At 27.4% G+C, this 21,416-nt stretch overlaps 1 protein-coding gene across 1 annotated transcript in view; it reads left to right on the top strand.

The window, feature by feature from the left end:
- Nucleotides 1-2,515: 2,515 nt before the first annotated feature.
- LOC107447089 (synaptotagmin-15) overlaps nucleotides 2,516-21,416 on the top strand; it is a 75,797-nt gene continuing 56,896 nt past the window's right edge. Inside the window, exon 1 of the mRNA XM_016061903.4 lies at nucleotides 2,516-3,245. Within this exon, the coding sequence (XP_015917389.3) occupies nucleotides 3,062-3,245 (184 nt within the window). The 5' untranslated portion in view covers nucleotides 2,516-3,061. The remainder of the gene's footprint in view (nucleotides 3,246-21,416) is intronic.

The raw sequence follows: 21,416 nt of genomic DNA on the forward strand, positions 1-21,416 counted from the left end.
CTGTATTTATTATTAAATTCTACATTAAATTACCTTCAATTTGATATCTAAACGTTTGTATTTAAGTGAAAATTAATATATTCTACAAGCACACAAAGTTGAAAAACATGAAACTTTCAAAAAGTGTCCACACTTTTGGCCACCACTGTATATAAAATTAAAAAATAGAGACGTAAATAAAATCACAGAATTTGATATACTCAAAAAAACTAAATTTAAATAGGATGAATAGTTTTTGAAGCATTAATGGAATGTGGCTGAATAATACTGCTTCATAAAGACGCAATTGAAATTTGTAGATTAATACGTGCTTTAACCTACACTATTCAGAAGTTGCATTTTGAAAACTTTTAGTTTATGAAAACCTTTTTAACTCATTATTTAACACATAATAAATTTTTTATAAATACAAAAGGAAAATTTTTCGAGAAAAATTCACCTTTACAAAAGTATTTTTCTTTCGAAAAAAAATTGAATATGGTAATCTTATATTGCTAGATAATATCACACGAAGAGTTTTTTTTTTATTTGATTATTTAAAGCTACACTGAAAAAAAATTCCGGGTCAAATTATGATAAAAAGTATCGACACCCGGGGTACCGGTAATTTATTTTTATACCGCAAAATTTATTTTTACTTGAACATGTTGTGGAACAAAAAATCTGATGTGTCGTAATTTTTACATATGTCGTAATTTTTATATCTTAATTTTTAACTCAGTAAAATCACTGAATCAATCTAATTAAATAAATATTACTATAAAAATTACGGTTAAATATTTTAGAATAAAAAAGAAATTTACGGTAAAATGGATTTTGTTGATTAGCATATATAAATCCGCAATTTTTTTGCAGTGTAAGCGCGTTTATTACGGAATTGATAACTAAACATTTATAACATCGAATTAGTTTTAATATTTAGTTCTAAACATGTGTAACTTCAATTGAAAAGTTTCGGCTTCTATATCGTTTTTTAAAGTAGACACGCCGAGTCTCGTGATGTCTTAGAATTTGCTGATAGAGTGCTGAGAATTCTGCAGACCATAAAAAAATCCTGATTTCATATTATTTCTACTTAGTTTATTAATGTAGCATTAATAATTATTTTTGCGATACATTCTAGACTTTTCAATCATTGCGCAATGAAATGTACAAAAAACAAACCAACACACATCTACATCTAATGTGCGCCTGCAAAGTGCATTTAATCTGGTGCAGTTGGTAAAAGAGTCCCGCTCTCCACTGCTGGTCAGCTGTGAGTCGTGAGTTCAATCCTGGTTGCCAATTAAACAAGCGACTTGTGTACGCAGAAAGAAGTATGTTGTATTTGCCGTGACTGAAAGTCCTATCGTCGGTTGTGGTGCTTAAATTTGGAGAGAATGGTGCCCACGTTGTCCACGTTGTTTGTCCGGGAAAAAATTGCTTGGCATTCCTACGATGGCCGAAAAATGAAGACGAGGCTAGATACTTAGCCTTTGTTGGATAATGTGTGCGCATTTGATAAAATTTATTTCTTCTAAATACTTTAATCAACATAAAAGCTGGAATTTCGAACCAATACTGAAAAATTTTAATTTCATGAGCAGTTTTCTATTAGTTTATTTTGTCAAACAAATACATTCAAAAATAAATATGCTTTAATAAATATATTTTAATAAATAAATATATTTTAAGATCTTCTATTTGTAAATTAATAATGAATTATTATAACTATTATGAATTCATATAGCGCTTTATTTTTCCGTTGTTTAAAAGAACTTAGTAAACTGAATTTTGTGAATTCTAAATTGAAATGTTTGCTTTTATATAAACCATTATAAAAATTTAGTATTTTTTTTTGCTTTTTTTCCTCTAAAAATTATTACAAATATATATTATGAATATTTCATTTACATTTTTGGAAATATGTATGTATATACTTTCGTTTGTTATTGTTTGGAAGAACTTGGCATAAGTATTAAATTTAAAATTATTTTAACTTAAAAACAAAAATAAAAAGTTTTCCGTAGACATTTTTCTAGTTGATTTTGTAAAAGATATAATAATTTAAAACAATAGTATTCTTTAGAGCCTTGCTTAAATAATTCATTTATTATCTTCGAAATAAATGTGTTTTTTATTACTCCCTTGAAGGATTTAGTATAAGAAAATCAAAAATACTAAATTAAAAAGATAGTCGTTTGCGAAAGAATTTTTTTAATCTTCTATCCAAACAAATATTCCAATTTTACTTACTTTCGTAATGAGAAAAAAAAGCGTTTGTTTCAATTTCAAAATGAAAAACGAGTGTTTAATCAAGAACAGTAAAATTTAATATTAAAAAAACCTAATTACATGAAGAAATAGACAACACAAAACTAACAGTAGCTCCAAATGTTAAAATAAAGTAACTTTTCAAAAATAGTTTGCTGAAACAAAATCGCCAAACGATATTTCTAGAATTCAAAACTACTATCTTGTCTATGGCAACCCTGACGTGGAGCACGAGGATCGTTTTCGGATGCGATTGCTTTTCATTGTTGTAGAGCGCATGAGAAACTAAAGATCGAAAACTTTCTTCCTTGGAAATTTGATACATTGTTATGTTTTCGTATCTAAGCAAATCGAAATTTTAGAAGGATACAAAACTATTTCTTGTTTTAGATCTTGAATTTATTTTGATATAAAACTGATATATAGCTGCATCAATATTGTTTTCAGAAAAGTAGAGAAATATTCTATAAAGAATTAGCACCTTTTTTGCAAAAAATAATTATAAGATATTTTTAACTTTATAGTTTGATAAAAATTAGTTTTTAAACTGCTATAAAGTGTATATTCTTTGAAATCGACTTTGTTTTAAAAGAAAAATAGAGATATGTAATTTTGTGACTGTTACTTGAATTTCTCGTGGCTCTCTTATTTACAACATTATTTTCAGAAAAATTGTAATTTCCCTCATATTTTCACAATTTTTTTAAGTACTTCCTTTCACCTTTCCAATTAAACTTTTATTGCCAACTTGACATTTTAGTATAAAATTGAAATTTTATACGAAAATTGGTGAAATCGTTTAAAAAAGATGTTTGCAAACGATTTTCAATCAATGGATGCAGGATACATTCCGGAAGTACGTAAAAAAGAAAACTCAAGCAATTTTAACCTAACTGAGAATTCGTCGTCTGGAGAAATTATTATTCCACAATTCATGAAATATCCAAATGAAAAGGAGAATCCTACATTTCGGATGTGGTCTCAACTTTATAGTGAGTAATAAGGAATCTTTGTAATTTAAACTTAATTTTACATTTAAAAGCCTATACAATTTGTATTTAAACAATATGAAACCAAAATAATATTATTATTGCTAATAGATGTTTTAGTACTAATGCTTTATTAATTTGTCTTTCATTGATTAATACATTAATTAATAATTCTTTGTTCATTATTAGTAAGATTGTCATTAATTTTTCTCCCAATAATTAGTAGCATTGTTTTTATAAATTCATTTCCTAATACTTAGCATTATTGCTAATTGCTACTATTTTGTGTTTTTAATATTTAGTGCGCTTGTATTATTTTGATGTTTTATAATTCGAAATATTTCTATTAATATTTGTATCTATAACAAGTACATTTTTTGTGTTAATTTAAAATATATGTATTAAATGCAAAGATTCAGTTATTCAGCTTACAATAATTAGTGAAATTGCTATCATTTTGTGTTTTAATAATTAGAATTATAGTTTTTTTTACATATACAATATTTAGAGACTTTATTTTATTCAAATTCATTGCACTCAAACATTAGCTTCAATAGTATGAAATTCAGCAATTTTTATAAACACTTTTACTAAAAGATCACTATTATTGAAAATTAAAAACTATTTTTTTTTGTCTAATTGATTAGAACAAAAATTCCTAACTATCTTTTCGTAAAAACAAATGAATGAAAAGACGTACTAAGTCAGAATGTTTAGTATGGTCGTTTTCATTTATTCAACTTTCCTTATTATTATAAGTAAATTTGCTATTACTTTGTGTTTTATTAACTACAATTATTGCTATTAATTTATTACATACACTATATACAACGATTTTGTTTTATTATAATTTATTGCATTCATACACGATCTACGATTGGATCAAATCTAGTCATGCAGAATAAAATGAGGGATTTTTAACAAAACCTTTGACTAAAAGATCACTATTATTGAAAATTAAAAACAATTTTTTTTTTTGTCTAATTGATTAGAACAAAAATTCCTAACTATCTTTTCGTAAAAACAAATGAAGAAAAGACGTACTAAGTCAGAATGTTAAGTATGGTCGTTTTCATTTATTCAACTTTCCTTATTATTATAAGTAAATTTGCTATTACTTTGTGTTTTATTAACTACAATTATTGCTATTAATTTATTACATACACTATATACAACGATTTTGTTTTATTATAATTTATTGCATTCATACATGATCTACGATTGGATCAAATCTAGTCATGCAGAATAAAATGAGGGATTTTTAACAAAACCTTTGACTAAAAGATCACTATTATTGAAAATAAAAAAAATACTTTTTTTAAATTTGTCTGATTGGTTGGAACAAAAAAAATCCTAATTTTCTTTTCGTAAATACAAATGATACAGACGTAGTAAGCCTCAATACATAGTGCTGTCATTTTCATTTATCCATCTTTTAACAATTAGTAAAATTGCTATTATTTTGCGTTTTATTAATTAAAATTATTGTTATTAATTAATTACATACACATTCTGAATCGATTTTATTTTATAAAAATTTATTGCATTCAAACATGGTCTTCGACCGGATTAAATCTACGAAGACTAGATCAAATGAAACATTTCTGACACATATTTGTTTTAATTTTTAATTTAATTAATAATGCATAAATTAATGATGAGTCTGCTTTTCTTTATTGACTTATTAGTAATGCTGTCCCTAGAGCAGATGATATTCACTTGGAAAAGCATTAATTTATTTCATGATCAATTTCTTCTTGGAATGGGTAGTATTTGCCATTTTTAAGGTGTAAAACTTTCAGACGTAACATTTTTCCATAAAATAAAACATTATATGAGAAAATTTTACATGATTTACTAATATCTGCTTAGTTAGTTACCTAACTTCATCAAATGTAAGATACCTACAGAAAGAAAAATATTAGCAGAAATGGCGGTGTGAAATTACATTCAATGTTCTTATGATCTAACATTCAGAAAAAAAGGTAATCAAATATAGTCAAACGGGTATATTCTCTTCTTGAATATACCTAAACAATTTTTTCTTTGATATACTCATTTCTGTTCTTTTTACATACTTCTTTATGAAACTTTTCTTATCGTAAAACAATTTCAGTCACATCCTAATAGTAAATGATAGAGTTTGTGCGTCTTGAACAACGAGTACAAGGAGCAATATTAATTCCTAATCCTTAAAATAATTCATTTTTTTAAAATTCATCAGTTTAGAAGGTTTTTTTCTTACGCTTAGTATTACTGTATATAAGCTACTGACAATCGCGTTGTTTTCGATTATAGCTCAATTTATTCAAAAAACGAGTTTCATTGGGAGTTTATTGCACGTTCTTAAATTGTTTACTTATTGTCTTTTATGTCATATTAAACAAGGGTAATAAATCTGAATAGTATGTGTGTGTGATTTCTTACGATTAGTACTGTATACAAGTTACTGACGATCGAGTTTTTTTTCTTTCGATTACAGCTCAATTTAGTCACAAAAAAAACGAGTCTCGTTGGGAGTTATTGGATTATTTACGTATTATTTTTTACGTCATATTACACAGGGGAAATCAATCTGGATAGCATGTGGGTGTGATTTCACCGAGTGTTTTGAGAAATATCTTAAATCACGTGTTTAATTTGTTTATGGTTAAGCTTTTACAACATGTTTCTATAAATCTAAAAAACATGTTTCTAAAAAAAATTAGGTTATGAAGTGCTCATTCATTGAGAAAATATTTGATTGTGATAAAACTGTCACGTTCATGTGTTACACGTTTTACGGTACCAAGTGACACTGAGTATAATTAATCTTTATTTTTATTCATCGAACTTCTTTTCACGAATCTAATATTGAAAAGTCAGTGGTCAGGAAGCAGAAACAATAATAATAATAAACTACACTTTTTGAAAATTCTCTTGATGTTTCCAAAAATTGAAGATCGGATATTCGGCTTATATTATAATGAAATAACTTAAATTTTACATCACATGTATCGAAAGTTGTTAAGTTCTATTTGCAGAATCTTTAATTGAAGGAAAATTGTTTAACATTTGTTTCGGTCAAAACCTAAACGTCATTTTTAGGTTTGTGAACATCTTCCTTTGAAGTATGAATGCAATTAACTTTAAACATTCCATTTCGAAAATAGAATGGAAGAGCATAATTCATTTTGTTTCGACTTCACACAACTAATAATCTTCTCAAGTTTTAAGTGTGTAGAATTCTACTTGGATGTTTAAATTAAGTCACTTTTATAACTTTTGTCACATTTTCGTTTAAATTAAGAAATTTTTTTAGTCACTTTTATAATTAAAACTTCAAAAATATTTTTGTGTACTGGTTGTTTCGTAGTGAGCACTCTCAACACATATTTTTAGAACCCTTATCAAAAGTGAGATCAAAGATAAATCGGAAGTCGTCATGGAGAAATCCTCAGAGGAAGGCATTGGCTCGCATTGGGCTGTCTGGCCAACTGTGATGATGATTATATCAAAAGTGAAACAGTAAAAACATATTACGTGTCAAAATATAAAATTTAAGTGAAGAAAAAACAAAAGAGCTGTCGTAATATAATGTATTACTAATGAAGACGAGATTCCAAAAACATAATCTGTTTGAGTTTTGAAGCAAATAAAGTGAAGTTCAAAAGTTAATTATTATATAGAGAAACACAATATGTTTCACCCGAGATTTAACTGACATTTTTAAGTAAAATTAGTTATAAAAAAGAGAATTGTAGTAAAAAATATGTATTTTTATTTTAAAGTATATAGATAGATTTTTATTCCACAAATGAGCAATTGAATTACATAATTAATTCCAGGCGAGAATCAGTGAATCACCAAATCAATGAATAAACAAACTAATGAATGAGAAATAGTAAATTAGATTATCAGATATTAAGTTGATTTATGAAACAGGGAATCAATGAAAAGACATATCAATGAATGAAGGAATAAAGCGTTCAATGAATGAATCGTTTCAACAATTTATTAATAAATATGACAGAATTCTGCATATCAGCGAATCAATGAATGAGTGGAAACAATGAATGATTGAGTCAAAATATCTGTGAAATAATACAGGTAATATTAACCTGTGAAATAATTTATGAATGAATCATGAAAAAAAATGATTTAGTTAATTCCATTTTTTGACTCTCTCATTCATTGTTTTGATAGGTTGTTTGGTCATTGATTCTTTCATTCATTCCATTAAGTTATTCATTCATTAATTAGTTGATTCATTCATTAAATTTTTTTCACCCAGAAATAAATTTTATGTGTCTTTCGGTAACTTTCTATTACTAAAAGTTGTAGAGAATTGTCAAAACAAAATATTAATTCCGGACTTTCCTGACTATCCATTGTAAAAACTCGAAATTTAGAATGCTAATAGATCTTTCACATTTTACCTTTAAAATCGAATTTTGGCTATTTGCAAGTTATTTCCATTTCCGCACTTTTTTAAAAAATATTCTACAGGTAAATTATCAAAACAATTATCTTTAAGTAAAAAAAAATACTAATCAATAATTATCATATCAAAAGCTGAAATAAATTAGCCGTATCTATTGCTTTAGCACGATAAATACTTCAATAACTTATAATACAAGAGACAAAGAAGTTCAAGTATTAATATTTTGACGTCCTTGATGCATTTTTATTCAAACTTCTATTTTTCTTTCGTTTAAGTATCGAACATCTCTTTTGAGTTTTTGAATGCGACAGCCAATTAACTCGAAACTAAAAACTAGATAAAAGACATTGAGCAAGAAACTGGGGAAAAGTGTCGTTTTACTAGTCTCGATTTTATCCATCATTTCAGTAGGGCGCGCCAAAAAATAATTAAAGAGTTGAAGGATTTGAGGTTTTAAGTTACGTTTTATATTGATAAAAAATTGACATTAAGTTGTTTATTTGTGATATAAAGTCTTTTCTAAAGTTATTTTTGCATCACTTGTGTGTTTCAAGTTTCATATTATTGTTCCTCTATATTTTTATTAAAATTTTAATTCATTTGTTTTAAAAGTTGAATCTTATATTTGGATTGTAAATTAGCTTATGGAACTTTAATTTTTGTGATATATAAATATTTTTATTCAAATATTACTAACCTTGGTATTTGTTAATTTATATTTTTATGCTTTCTTAGATCAATTTAAATTACTTAATTTAGCATTTTAAGCCACTTAAATTTCGTATTTATTTTATGAAAAATACTTTTATTTACCTCTTTTTTGTAATTTATATTTTAGTTTAATTTTGTGTTCAAAGATATTTTGCTATAGCATTAAAATTTATATTTTTCTTGCGTTGTTTCAGATATATATAAAATTATTAATATTAATCCGAAATGTAATTAATTTTAACCTTATATTAGGTCATGATTTTCATGATTGTTCATGTATTCTAGTGAAAGCACGGAAAGCAAGTTAGGTCCAAGAAGAAATACTAAAAATCATTAATCACTTTATTTACTTCAAAAAATTATAGTTTTCCAAATTTTGATAGTCTAAAGCATCTTGATAGTTCACTAAACACTTTAATTAAAATATCATTTGTGCACTTGTCAGTGGTGAATATGACTTTAATACAAGTGTAACGTGCAACTTTAATAGCATTTGCACTTATATAATTTAGTTCATTATACGTGTTCATAAAACTCGAAATTTATCGAAATTTTTTAAAAAACTAATTATTGAACAATATCATTAATTCCAGTTCAAAATTATGTCAATGAATACTCAATATCAGTTAAAAGCGATGCTATGTAAACCAGTTATTGACATGTTCATGTATATTGATTACAGATACACGAAACTATGCTTTTTAGTTTCACGTTCTAATAGGACGTACACACTCCCATACTGTGAGTAGACAGGACACATAGAATATTACGTCAACAAATGTTATGCCATGAAAAATAATCTTTTGCAAGATCTGCTATTGACATGTATATGAAGAAAAAATATGGTCTTAAACAATAAAATATAGTAGAATTTACTGCTTCTGGCCTTAGGAGAAAACCAAGAAACTCGTTAATTTTTACCGAAGTACTTTGGTAGTATTTTTTGTACAATTGACAATAAAAATTTGGTTTTAGAATGGGAGATAAAATTTGTGAAACGCTGTAAAATTCATGATTTCATCATGATACCTCAGAGCATGGTATAAACATCATTTGCTTACTTAAATTTAATTTATAACTACAGTTACAGATAAGAACTACAGTTTTGAAAACCAAAATTTCCGGTAAACAATTGCCAAATGAACGAAAAAATTACCAAATGAATGGTTTAAAAAACGGATGTTTTGGTTTTGTTAACCAGGGTTAGGATTTTTTAAACGAGAAGCATAATTGCCCTACAGTATAGTAATTTTACTTAATTTTTTCTCCATACATACTGATTGCATACTAGAATTCTTAGTTTAAAACACATTTACCTAAATTATGCTTAATTGTAACATTTGTATTAATGAGTTTAATTATTCTAGTAAGAATGCGATAATTTTTACCGAAGTACTTTGGTAGTAATTTTTGTACAATTAACAATAAAATTTGGTTTTAGAATGGGAGATAAAATTTGTTAAATGCTCTAAAATTTCATCATTTCATCATGATACCTCAGAGCATGGTATGAACATCATTTGTTTACTTAAATTTACTTTTCAGCTCAGAATTTTTTACTAAATGTGTAGAGATAAGAACTATAGTTTTGAAAACCAGAATTTCCGGTAAACTGTTACCAAACGAACGGAAAAATTACCAAATGAATGGTTCAAAAAACGGATATTTTGTTTTTTTTTAACCAGAGTTATGATTTTTTAAACCAGAAACATCACTGCCTACAGTATGGTGATTTTACCTAATTTTTCTCCATGCATACTGATTGCATATTAGAATTCTTAGTTTGAAACACATTTACCTAAATTATGTTTGATTGTAACATTTGTATTAATGAGTTTAATTATTCTGGTAAGAATGCGAAAGTTCAATATTTTCAAGAGCAGTAACTAAAACTTTTTAATCACTTCATTTAACTAAAATAAATTATTATTCACCCATACTTTGGAAGTTCAAGAATTCATCACCAAATAGTATGCTGTTCAAAATTTTATTCGCGTGCTGATACACGAATATTCGTTCTTACTTACTGATTACGAGAATCAGTAAGCAACATGAACACATGATTTTTAAGTTCAAAATTTATTTACTTTAAATCTGATAAAAGTTTTGAATTTGTATTAATGATTTTATGAGTTTTATTTTTAAAAAATGAAGTGTTATTAATTTTGGTAACTACTTCGGTTGACAAGAATAAATTTTTTTTCTTCGTTTTTTGTTTTTGAGTTTGATCAACCAAAAAAAAAATAGTATGTTACGAAATATTCCCTTTTCCATGCTCTGTTACTAACAATATATGAATATACATACTGCTTAAATGTATTAATCAATTTGTTACCCTTGTATTACCCTTTGTATAAATCAATTTCGTGTATAAAAATCGAAAGTTCAATAGTTATACAATTTGTAATTGTATGTTTTGAAAAGAGTCAGTTGTTAAAATAATTTTTTGTTAGTAAGTTAGATTTTTTATTGCATACATAAATTACATTATAATTTTTAGGCTTTTAGTAAAAATTTAATTTAAAATACATTTGATTTTTATGTACAGACGGTTTCCTCATTTTTCTAACAAGTTAAAGTTAATTATTTGATTTTAATGATTTTTTCTTTTTCAATATTAAGTGCTCAAGAGTGTCATTCCTATTTTTAAGAATATTATTTTCATTTCATTGATAAAATTGTTTGATACATTCATTAAAACAAAACATTATGATTGCACATATCAAGAAGCCATTAAATAAGCTATTATTTTTGTCAAAAGTATACAGCAAGTACTGATATAAGCATTTCACACATATTATTAATTTGAATTTCTCTTGCTAAAAACTTCACTTTTTGTTTTATATTAGCTCCAAATTATTGTAAAAAATAATAAATTCAATAAGCATTGAATTATTTCTACATAAGAAAGCTTATTTTTGTGCAAAATATTTAATAAAAATATTCAGCTAGTTCGTGCTTTGTAGTTACGATAAATTGTTTTCAAATAAAAGTTAATTCAAATTTTTTTGGTATAATCAAAATGAAAAAGGAGAATAAGTTAATTGAAATTCATTAAATCTCAACTTAGGAATTAAGTAAAAATTTACGGAAAGCAATTTTAAGCATAAAGTAACGAAAATGCAAATTAATTCCGTTTTACTTTTTTAATGTCTCAAACTAATTTAATCAAAGAAAAAAGTGAAATCTCAAAAAATGAGATTAATAACTCAATTGTAGTGGGAATTTTTTTTCAAAATAATTGTCTTAATTCATTTTTCTTCAAAATTTCTCAACTATAAAGACATTAAAAATGAAATAAAATTTAATTTTGGATAGAAACATATTAAACGGTTTGACTTTCAGAAAAGGTAATCTTGTTTAGCTTTTTATTTTCAATATATACTGTAAAAATGCTTTTAAAACTTTTCAGATAAATTAAATTTGACAAAACAACGATTTTTTGTATTTCTAAATTTAATAAATAACTAATTGTTATAAGTGAGTTATAAATATGAAATAATTTTTATTTTTATTTTATAAAATTATGTTTATGTTAAGTAAAAATATAAAAATTTTAAACGAAATTTAATTAAGATTGTGGTTTTGATGTAATAATACTACATAGAGTAATATTATAACTAAAAAAGTATAATTTGTTTTCAATTATATACTATAGAAATGCTTTTAAGACTTTTCGGATAAATTAAATTCGACAATATGTTACAAGTATTTTTGATATTCCTAAATTTTATAAATAACTAATTGTTATAATTGTGTTATAAACATGAAATAATTTTTATTTTATGAAATTATGTTTTAAAAGTAAAAATATTAAAATTTTTTAACGAAATTTAATTTAGATTGTGATTTCTATACAGTAATACTACGTAGAGTAATATTATAACTAAAGAAAATAATTTTTAAAAAAATGAGGGGAAGAAAATTATACAATTAGAAAAAAAGGAATTATTTAAAAGAAGACAGTTTTGAAAATATATAGTTGAAACTTTAAATTAATCTAGCAATTAGAACACTGTACCTCCGGTTGTAATTAATTCCAGATAATATAGTGGTATGCGAGAAACGTTGAAACGTTATACTTAATTTTTTTAACCGAAACTTAAGCCGAAATTAAGTAATAAACGGCTATTTTTGCACCATACGGTAGGGCTCCAATTGTTGGAGCCAAACCTACTTTAGACCTATTGTCTTGTATAAACTTGAAAAACTGATTTTTTTAAAAATAATAGTGTGATGTACTATTAAAATTTAATTTTTATACGAACATACATTAAGCGTCTTTTTGTCAGGTTGGTAAAAAAAAATTTCATTTTAAAATTCACTTGGACCATTGTCCCCAGATAGTGGGTACTGCTCAGGTCTTTTGGTATAAACTGTAAGTACAAAGAATCCAACGCATCTAATTTTGGATCGTTAGGGGGTTTCATCGATTTTCGAAGTTTCCATTCAAATTACGGTATTATAATTTTTTTGCGCAGATAATAAACACATCACATTATCTTTAAGCAGAAGTAGAAGCCCTGAGGGTCAAACTTAACAACACTTGTGATTACTAGACTAGTATAGTTTAGTTTGAATATACAAGTCTAAAGAAAACTTTTAGGTTCCTTTTGCAAAACCCCAAAGCAACCAATTTTATTAACTAGCTAAACATTTATTTGTTACCCATCTTATGTGTAGTCTTGTCACACATTAATAAAACATACATTAATAAAATTGCGGAAATTAAAATTTGAAAAAAATTATAATTGCACATAAAAAGTGCTTAGAAGTCGGCTTTACATAAAAATGGTATTTAGATTAAAGAAATGATTAATCGCAAAATCTAAGTTCTGCTGTATTTGCCATGTGATTATTTTTGACACTTTTTCTATTGCACACAGATTATTAGAATTTTACTTAGAGCATTTACTTAGTTTAGAATATTAGACCAATGATGAATTCAATTTCATTTGTTTATTTGGGAATTTTTTGCATTATTCAATAATTAATTGCTTAATTTACTTACAATTTTCGTTTGCAGTTGATTTTAAAAGATTCAATGAAAAGAAATCGAAATGAAACAATATGCTTCAACGAAAAAGATTTAATGTAAAACTCTATTAGAAAGTATTTTTGGCACGAGAAATTTATTGCTATAGTAAGTTTACCTTAGTAAGAAAATGTCGAATTGTGAGGTGTTCGTATCTCGATGGAATGTTTTTGACAGTTTATCTTATCTCTTGTTCTCTATGAAGTCAATTATTTTTAGCCGATAAATCTACTGATGTGTCCCAAGAAAATAAAGTATCGTTTACTCCATCCATCTCCTGTTGGAATTTCTGTTCTGACCGTTTGACATCATGCATATATTGATTATGATAGAGGCCAAAGGATCTGCATAACTTATTATCTGGTCAATGGTTCTTTACTGGCAGCACACTTCTCACCTCCGTTCTTGATTAATAGCTGTTGAAAATGAATTGTAACATATGGTAGGCAAAGTGCATAGTGGAAATACAAATTGAATGTGACTATTTTAACTAACTTCTGTCATAATACTTCTATTTCATTGGCACCTCTATCAACGTTCTAATATTTGAAGACCCCATCATCAACAAGATCTTTTATTTTATAAAGATGATATAGCGCAGTCGGGAGTAAAAACAGCTATGCAATAATGATCACTATTTTATAATAGAAGAAAGCAACTCCTCAAAAAAGACGGCTCTGAGTGACATGCTTATGAAATTAGATATATTAGTAACTTTAGAAAATTGAGCAAAAAATAGACGTTGTTTACTAAACGCATGCAACAAATAAAAATGAATTTTATAACTTTACAGTTGAACATAATATGTTTTTTGAACCCGAAATCACGCCTTTTTTAAATAGCACTTAATATTATTGCATTGTTAGAAATTTCTCAAAAAAATGGCTAAATAATAATTTATTCAATTGTTATTTTAGTACGTTCGAACAAAGCAAATAAATAATCACAAAGAAGATGATATTCAAACAGTTAACTGTGAGAGAAAACCGTTTATTAATTGTTTTCACCTAATACGGGTTAAATAACAGGAATTTTATCGCACCAACTAAACCCACCTAATGAAGAAACGTAGTTCTTTGCAACTGGGTACATATTATAGCTGAGAAGGCAAATCTGCTAATCTCATGACCAACAGAACGAGGGCGCGACTCTAACACAATATTTGCTCCATTCAATTCAACACATGAAGAGTTTCCAGTGTCCTGCACTCCCCAATTTGTGATCCTGGACTGTTAAAATGCGATACTTTCCTTCTTACATAGATGGCAGCACCATAAAACTGCTTAAAGCAAAATAGTCTAGATTTTTCCATCTCTTACAATGGATGAAACAACCAGGTAAACTAATTAAACAACCTTCCATGGTGATAAAAACAACTGAACCACAATCTAACTCCAATGCTCATTAATTAACAAAAAGTTTAGCTCTAATATCGAGTTAAATTCTTTTTTCTTCCCTGTTTTGAAACCATGTTAGTTGCAAATGGTTTAGAAACCGCATAGTTTCATATTTATGGTTTTTTTTTTAAATGCTAAATGTAAACAGTTTCAAAACCGCGAAGGTAAAACATGTTCTTTACCGTAAACTTTACGGTTAATTGGATGGAAATACTGCTGCCGGCTATTTTACCGTAATTTTAGAATGAAAATTCTACCAATGTACTTTTCTTAAAGTAGTATTATTGTTTTTTAATGCGTGCGATAAAATTTAAACGAATCACAATTGTTTAGAAGTTCTCAGTCACTTTTATGTCAGTAAGTTTGACAAAATGCATTCAGAGAAATGCATTTGCGTATTTTGTACAGTTTTTATCATTAACAAATTAATTTACGAAAAGAATTCCTATAGTTTCAAAATATATTGCACAAAGTATGTTATCGCCTAAGAGCCAATTTGGTTTATTAAACTTTTCTTGACCACTATAATTTTTTCTCAGAATTGATTTGGTAATTATTGAAACTAATTTCGTGATTAGTTACTCTACGTGTCTTCTTTTGGCAAGATTTTGATTAAGAATAAGAAACGATGTTTGAGAGAAACATTGCCAAATGTGGCAGCCGATTCTGATATTTTTCTTTTTCACTGTATCAGTTTGGGAAATTTCGAAACTTTCGTTGAAAATTGCTAATTCTGTTAGATATTTAATATATATACAGCGGCCTAGGCCAATAGGCCCATACGCCAAATACAATGAATCATTTAAAAGGTCAACAGACCCTTATATAAATAAAATACAAAAATTATATGTATATATACAATACAAAACTTATTAACCCTCATATAAATAGAATACAAAAATTATATATATATATAATACAAAAATTGTGAACCCTGAGACAACCAGTAAAAACTGAGTGAGCTGTGAGCCAGAGCTGGTGGAACCCTTAATACAAGACAAAAAATCTAACAATTCACCAAAAACCGCCGTAAATACAGCTCATAAAACCGCCAAAAGGTGAAAGGATAAAATGACATAAATGAATATAGTGCTAAAATTGAAAAGTTAAAACTAAGACAAAATCACAGATGTATACACTTGCCAATAGGGCATTGAAAGGATCCAGCCAATCAAGCCAGCTTGAATCCTGCTGGTGGAACCAAAATAGTGAGGGTGAAGTAGTAACAGGTAGTTAAAATGAAGAACAACAAGTAAAGCAGAGTAAATTCAATTAAAGTACAAAAAAACAGAGGACAAAATACCAATAGATACTAAAAGGTAAGAGTTAAAAGGGGTGTATAACAATCTAAAAACCATGTATAAAATACAATCGCAATGTAAAATACCAAATGAATTAAAATCCAAAGGTTGTAAACAAACCGGCAGCCGGTTGTAAACCGGTTGTAAACAAACCTGCATGTATAAAATGCAAAGTCAAGTTAAAAGTCAAATTAAAACACTAAAATGGCAATGTGGTCCAAAAAAAAGTTTTGGCAAGGTGGTTAGATTAAGCAGGTTAAAATTTCAGTTATTGTCAATTTTGTTTATTAATTCCATTTGTTCCTCAAGAGTAGTTTTAATGATAATCTTGATAATTTCTCTACAAACCTTGTCTGCAAAAATTTGTTGGTCTGTTTTTTGGAAGAAATAATTTTTTCGGAGTGTTCGGTACCGATCACAATAATATAAAAGATGCTCTATGGTTTGTCTTTGGTTACAGTTAGAGCAAGTATCTGACTTATTAAAAAATTTGTTTTGGTGTACTCCGAACACTCCGTGCCCCGTTAGAAATTGGTTAAAATAGAAATTAGTTTGCAACCTTGTAGTTGACGGGGTCTTAATGAATTTAAATGTATGCCTGCCTTTCTCAGAATTTTCCCAATTGGTTTTCCACCTTGCCATTAAATATTGTTTGATTTCGGTTTTAGCTTGTTTGGGGGTCTTCAGAACCTGGAGATCCACACTGTCAGAACCAATGGCTTCCTTTGCTGCCCTGTCTGCCTCCTCATTGCCCTGGATCCCCACATGTGCTTTTACCCAGTTCAAAATAGTGTTCTTATTCCAAATTTTTTTGATCTCTTCTATGAGTTTGGAACTGGGTTCTGGGTCAGCCAGGGCCTGGAGGTATGATAGTGAGTCTGAAAAAATCGTTGCATGTGTAATATCATGTTGACGTAGCCATATCAGGGCAGACTTGATTGCCAAAAGCTCTGCAATAAATATAATTCTGTTAGATATAGGAACAGGAACTCTAGTCAAGCTTGATTGGAACAGTTATCAAAAGCTATTTCTCCTTGCATTTTTGTCCAATTGACTTGAAGCGCAGTGAAAATATTCTTTACATATTGAACTGTTAGATATTTTTTTTAAATGGTCTTTTTTAAATATTAAAACTTATGTAATCCGTTAATAATTTGGGGAGAGCAAAAACGATTTACTATTTCTGGCATTTTTAAAAATGTTTCTACTCACTGTAAAGTGCATAAATAATATACAAAATTCCTAGAACTTTTAAAAGTTCAAACATTTTGGCTTAAAATTCATCTATACGTGCATGAATTTATTTATCAGCAATATAATGATTATGGTAAGGAATAAAAAGTTTGAATTTAAGTAAACTAATTTATTTCAGAAATCTAGGTGATATTTACTTTAATTTTTCATATTTCATATAAAATAGCGTCTAGACAAAATATATAAAACCGTCTAAAAAACGAAAATACATCTAAATATAAAATAAGAAAGAAAAAAAATCTTAAAAACCAACGACAATGCTTCGATACAGTCTTTGGCAACACTAACTTGTTACACTGACGTTTTTCTGAAAATATGAAAACAATCATTGCGAATTCTACTCGTAGAATAAATTCTTGCAGTTTTTTTTAATAAATTGTCAAAACTTAAGGAAAAACATACCTCTTGTGTATTTCTCTTAATTTCAAAATCTGACTGTGGTTAATTATTCTAATTATCCTCACACCAGAATAATGGAAATAGTATTATAACGAACCATTTTCCTAAAAAGTATATTCTTGTTTTAAAAACAATGTAGTCTTTCTTTTTGCGAGAGTTTATAATCAAAATTTAATGAAAGTCGATAATTATAGAAATCTCGCTTCATTCTAACTTTAGATGTTATGTTTGTAAGATGAACACCGAAAAGTTTAACAATAAAATTATAGACTGAAGTTTAGAGTTTAAGAACAATCGGGTGTAAAATATACAAGTGAGCTTTTAGAAAACTTTACGCTACATCAGTTTTTGACATAAAATGTATTAAAACTTCTTAATTAAATCGCTGTAACTGAAAAATATTCAAAGCAAACAACAGACTAAATGTCATATTTTAAATAACAGTGTTTTTTTCTTAAATTGCTAACATATTATTTTTCAAAACCTTAATTAAAGTAGATCAAATTATAAGAATTTTTCAAATAATTTTACATTATAATTGTTAATTTAAAGGAAAAATGATGCAGATTAAAGAAATTTTTCACATCTTGCGTTAAGAGTTGAAGAGTTTTTAAAGTTTATATTTTATGAGTAGGGGATAATGCCCCTGTTAAGAAAATAATAAAAAATAATTAATATCTAAGTGATGAAATTAATGAGTTTCATAAATTAATATTGTTAGTCAATTTGTTATGTATATTTGTATATAACTAACTGTAAAAAATTCATTTTTTTAATAACAATTTTCTAACATTCTAAATACTTCTGATAAGAATATTTGACATTAAAAAAACATGTTCATTAATATTTTTTGCGTAAGCCTCAAAAAAATGTAAGCCCTATTAGTGACTTCAGTTTTTTCAATGATCATTAAAATTCATTAGTGAAAAACGGTGATTTTTTCTGAAACTTAACCACTGTTCCAAGATGGCCTAAAAAATTCTTGTCCTCTAAAATTACATTTTTATACGAATTAAATCATAAAGAAATTTAACTGTTATCTAAAAAATTACAAAAATAATTTTCGCAAGCAATTTAATTAATGTCAAATTCTGAAAAGATGAAGAAATTTGTAACTATTTAGATGAAGTTATTACGAAGGCACTTCAAAATTCCGCACTTGAATTTAAATATGTTTCTGATTGGAACTTTTGTTTATTTTTAATTTTTAACTTTGTTTTGATTTCCAATCCTCTTTTTAAATATGCCAAACTAAGCAGAATATTTTAAGATCTGACTAATGAAAAAATAGCTATGCTATAATTATGTGAAAAAATGCCACCCAAAATCGTGAAAACTATTTAATTTTGAATACTGTAAAAATAATGCTGAATATAATTATTTAAATGAAGTCATTCTGATGACTCTTCGAATCGAATTTATGCATTTTAAATTTTATTATATAGCTACAGATCCACTCCTCTATTTAAAATTATGAAGAAAAAAATGTATTTAAAAAGTATATGTCTTTCAAATTTTCGTTATCTTCCAAAAAAGAGTTTAGAAGTCACAAAGCATTTTTATTTTCTTCTAAAGAGCTTCGTTTTTCGCCGCCGTACATATTTTTTTACAGTTTTGAGAACCCCCGAAAAATTTCATGAGACATACGTATTTAAAAAAAATTGTGATGCCATCTATTTATCAAGCAAATAGGCTAAAGTTGAATAAACAGTGAAAATAATATAGATCGATCTGTCATTATATGATAAATATTGAACTGTGTAAGAATTATGATGGTCAGTGGTAAAATTGTCTCATACTCTTTATACCACTCTTCTTAACACATGTCTCTTACCTGGACGTGACTATCATCAGCTATCAATCCATTACATGGAGCTGTTTAATATTTATTATAAAGATTTCGTATCCGATAATTTTTCCACCATCTGTTTACACATCTAAAAAGCATTTCATTCTTAATCATAATGAAATATTTTAAAGCAAAAAAGTTTTCTGATTCGTTTAATTTACTTTTCCTCTTTTAACACTGTGTGGTCAGCCTAGAATAACTTATTTCAAAATATTACGATATACTAGAAATTAAAAACCATTTGTTTCTAAGCTTTCACTCCTAGCGTACACATAAAGCTGACACATGCCTCTCTACTTAAAATTTATATTTAAAAAAAACACTCTTAATAACTTTTTTATTGATTGGATTTTCATGAACTAAGTTCTTAATGAAATTGAAGAAATTCGACGTTAAAAAACTCAAGTAGAAAACTTCATTAAAAATGTAAGTGTCTTTCGGTATCATGAGCAAACCATCATCACTAGGGATGACAAAACAACTTTATAATTCGACAGAAGTTATGTCAAACTATTTCATGAGTAAACCGTCATCACTAGGGATGACAAAACAACTTTATAATTTGACAGACGTTATGTCAAACTATTTCATGAGTGAATTGTCATCACTAGGGATGACAAAACAACTTTATAATTCGACAGAAGTTGTGTCAAATTATTTCAGATACATATACAATAAAAGAAAAAAAATTGTGTTTATCTCAACTGGTTTAAAAAAAACCGATATAACGTGAGTGATCAGGTAAACTAAGTTACCTGATTATTCTCGTTACTTCAATAAGCAGAAATCTTAACTATTCAAAAATGTAAACTCGAAATGCTAATTAATTGGTGTTAACTGGTATTTAAATTACTGAGTCAGACACATATACGAGCACTTATATTCAGATCTCTAAATAAACATAACTTTTTTTTAACGGATTTGTATTGACTATCAAAATAAGAGGGAGAGGGATAGCCGTAATCAGGAAAATGTCCCAACAATTAGTTGAGTCAAGAGTGTGGTCTTCGCTATAATTCGAGAACTTATAAATCGATCTGAATTTTTTTTTCACACAATTATAAATTTTTTTTATGTTAAGACAATTTCATGCAAAAAAAGTAATTTGTAATGCTTATTAACTAGTTTTCATTATTTTATGTTGCTAATTCCCATCTGGTCTGACGGGGTCAGACCAGATCAATGAATCCGTTAACATTGAGAAAATCCGAAACCAGAATGGGAGAGGAATGAATATCGTTCCAGTCCAGCCCTAAACAGATCAAGATGTGCTCAGGTGAGGCCTGGTTTTGTTGGCATTTAGGGCAAAGAGGAAAGATCTTTTGATTTGCAGAAAAAGTGAGACTTTTCAGGTGTCCACTGGCCAGTCGGGATAGGCAGGTGTTGGTTTGCCTGTCACCAGGGAGAGATAGAGAGAGTCCTGGTCTTTTTGCTTTATACCAGTAGTGAATAGGTGGAAGCAGCCACTTTTGTTTATTCTGGGCCTTTTGCCTTGCAAAAAGTTCAAGGTATGTAAGCTCTGAGGTGGAGGGGACTGGATGGTCTAGTCCCTTCTTCGCAAGAGTGTCAGCCAACTCGTTGCCGTGGATATCGACGTGGGACGGGATCCATTGAAAGTGCTGTTGGGAAATGAGCTTTACTTTTTGTAAGATCGAAAAACTGGTTTTATCTCCAATGAGGGCTCATTATTTTATTTATTTATAGAACAAAACATTTGGAATTGTAACGTATACAAATTTCTAAGTCATTTTAAAGAATACATTTTATTTGTTTGTATTTTTTAAATTAATTTTTATTAAACAACT

Source organism: Parasteatoda tepidariorum, chromosome 3 (assembly GCF_982258835.1).
Source record: "Parasteatoda tepidariorum strain Cologne lab strain chromosome 3, Ptep-v5.0, whole genome shotgun sequence".
Lineage (NCBI taxonomy): Eukaryota > Metazoa > Arthropoda > Arachnida > Araneae > Theridiidae > Parasteatoda > Parasteatoda tepidariorum.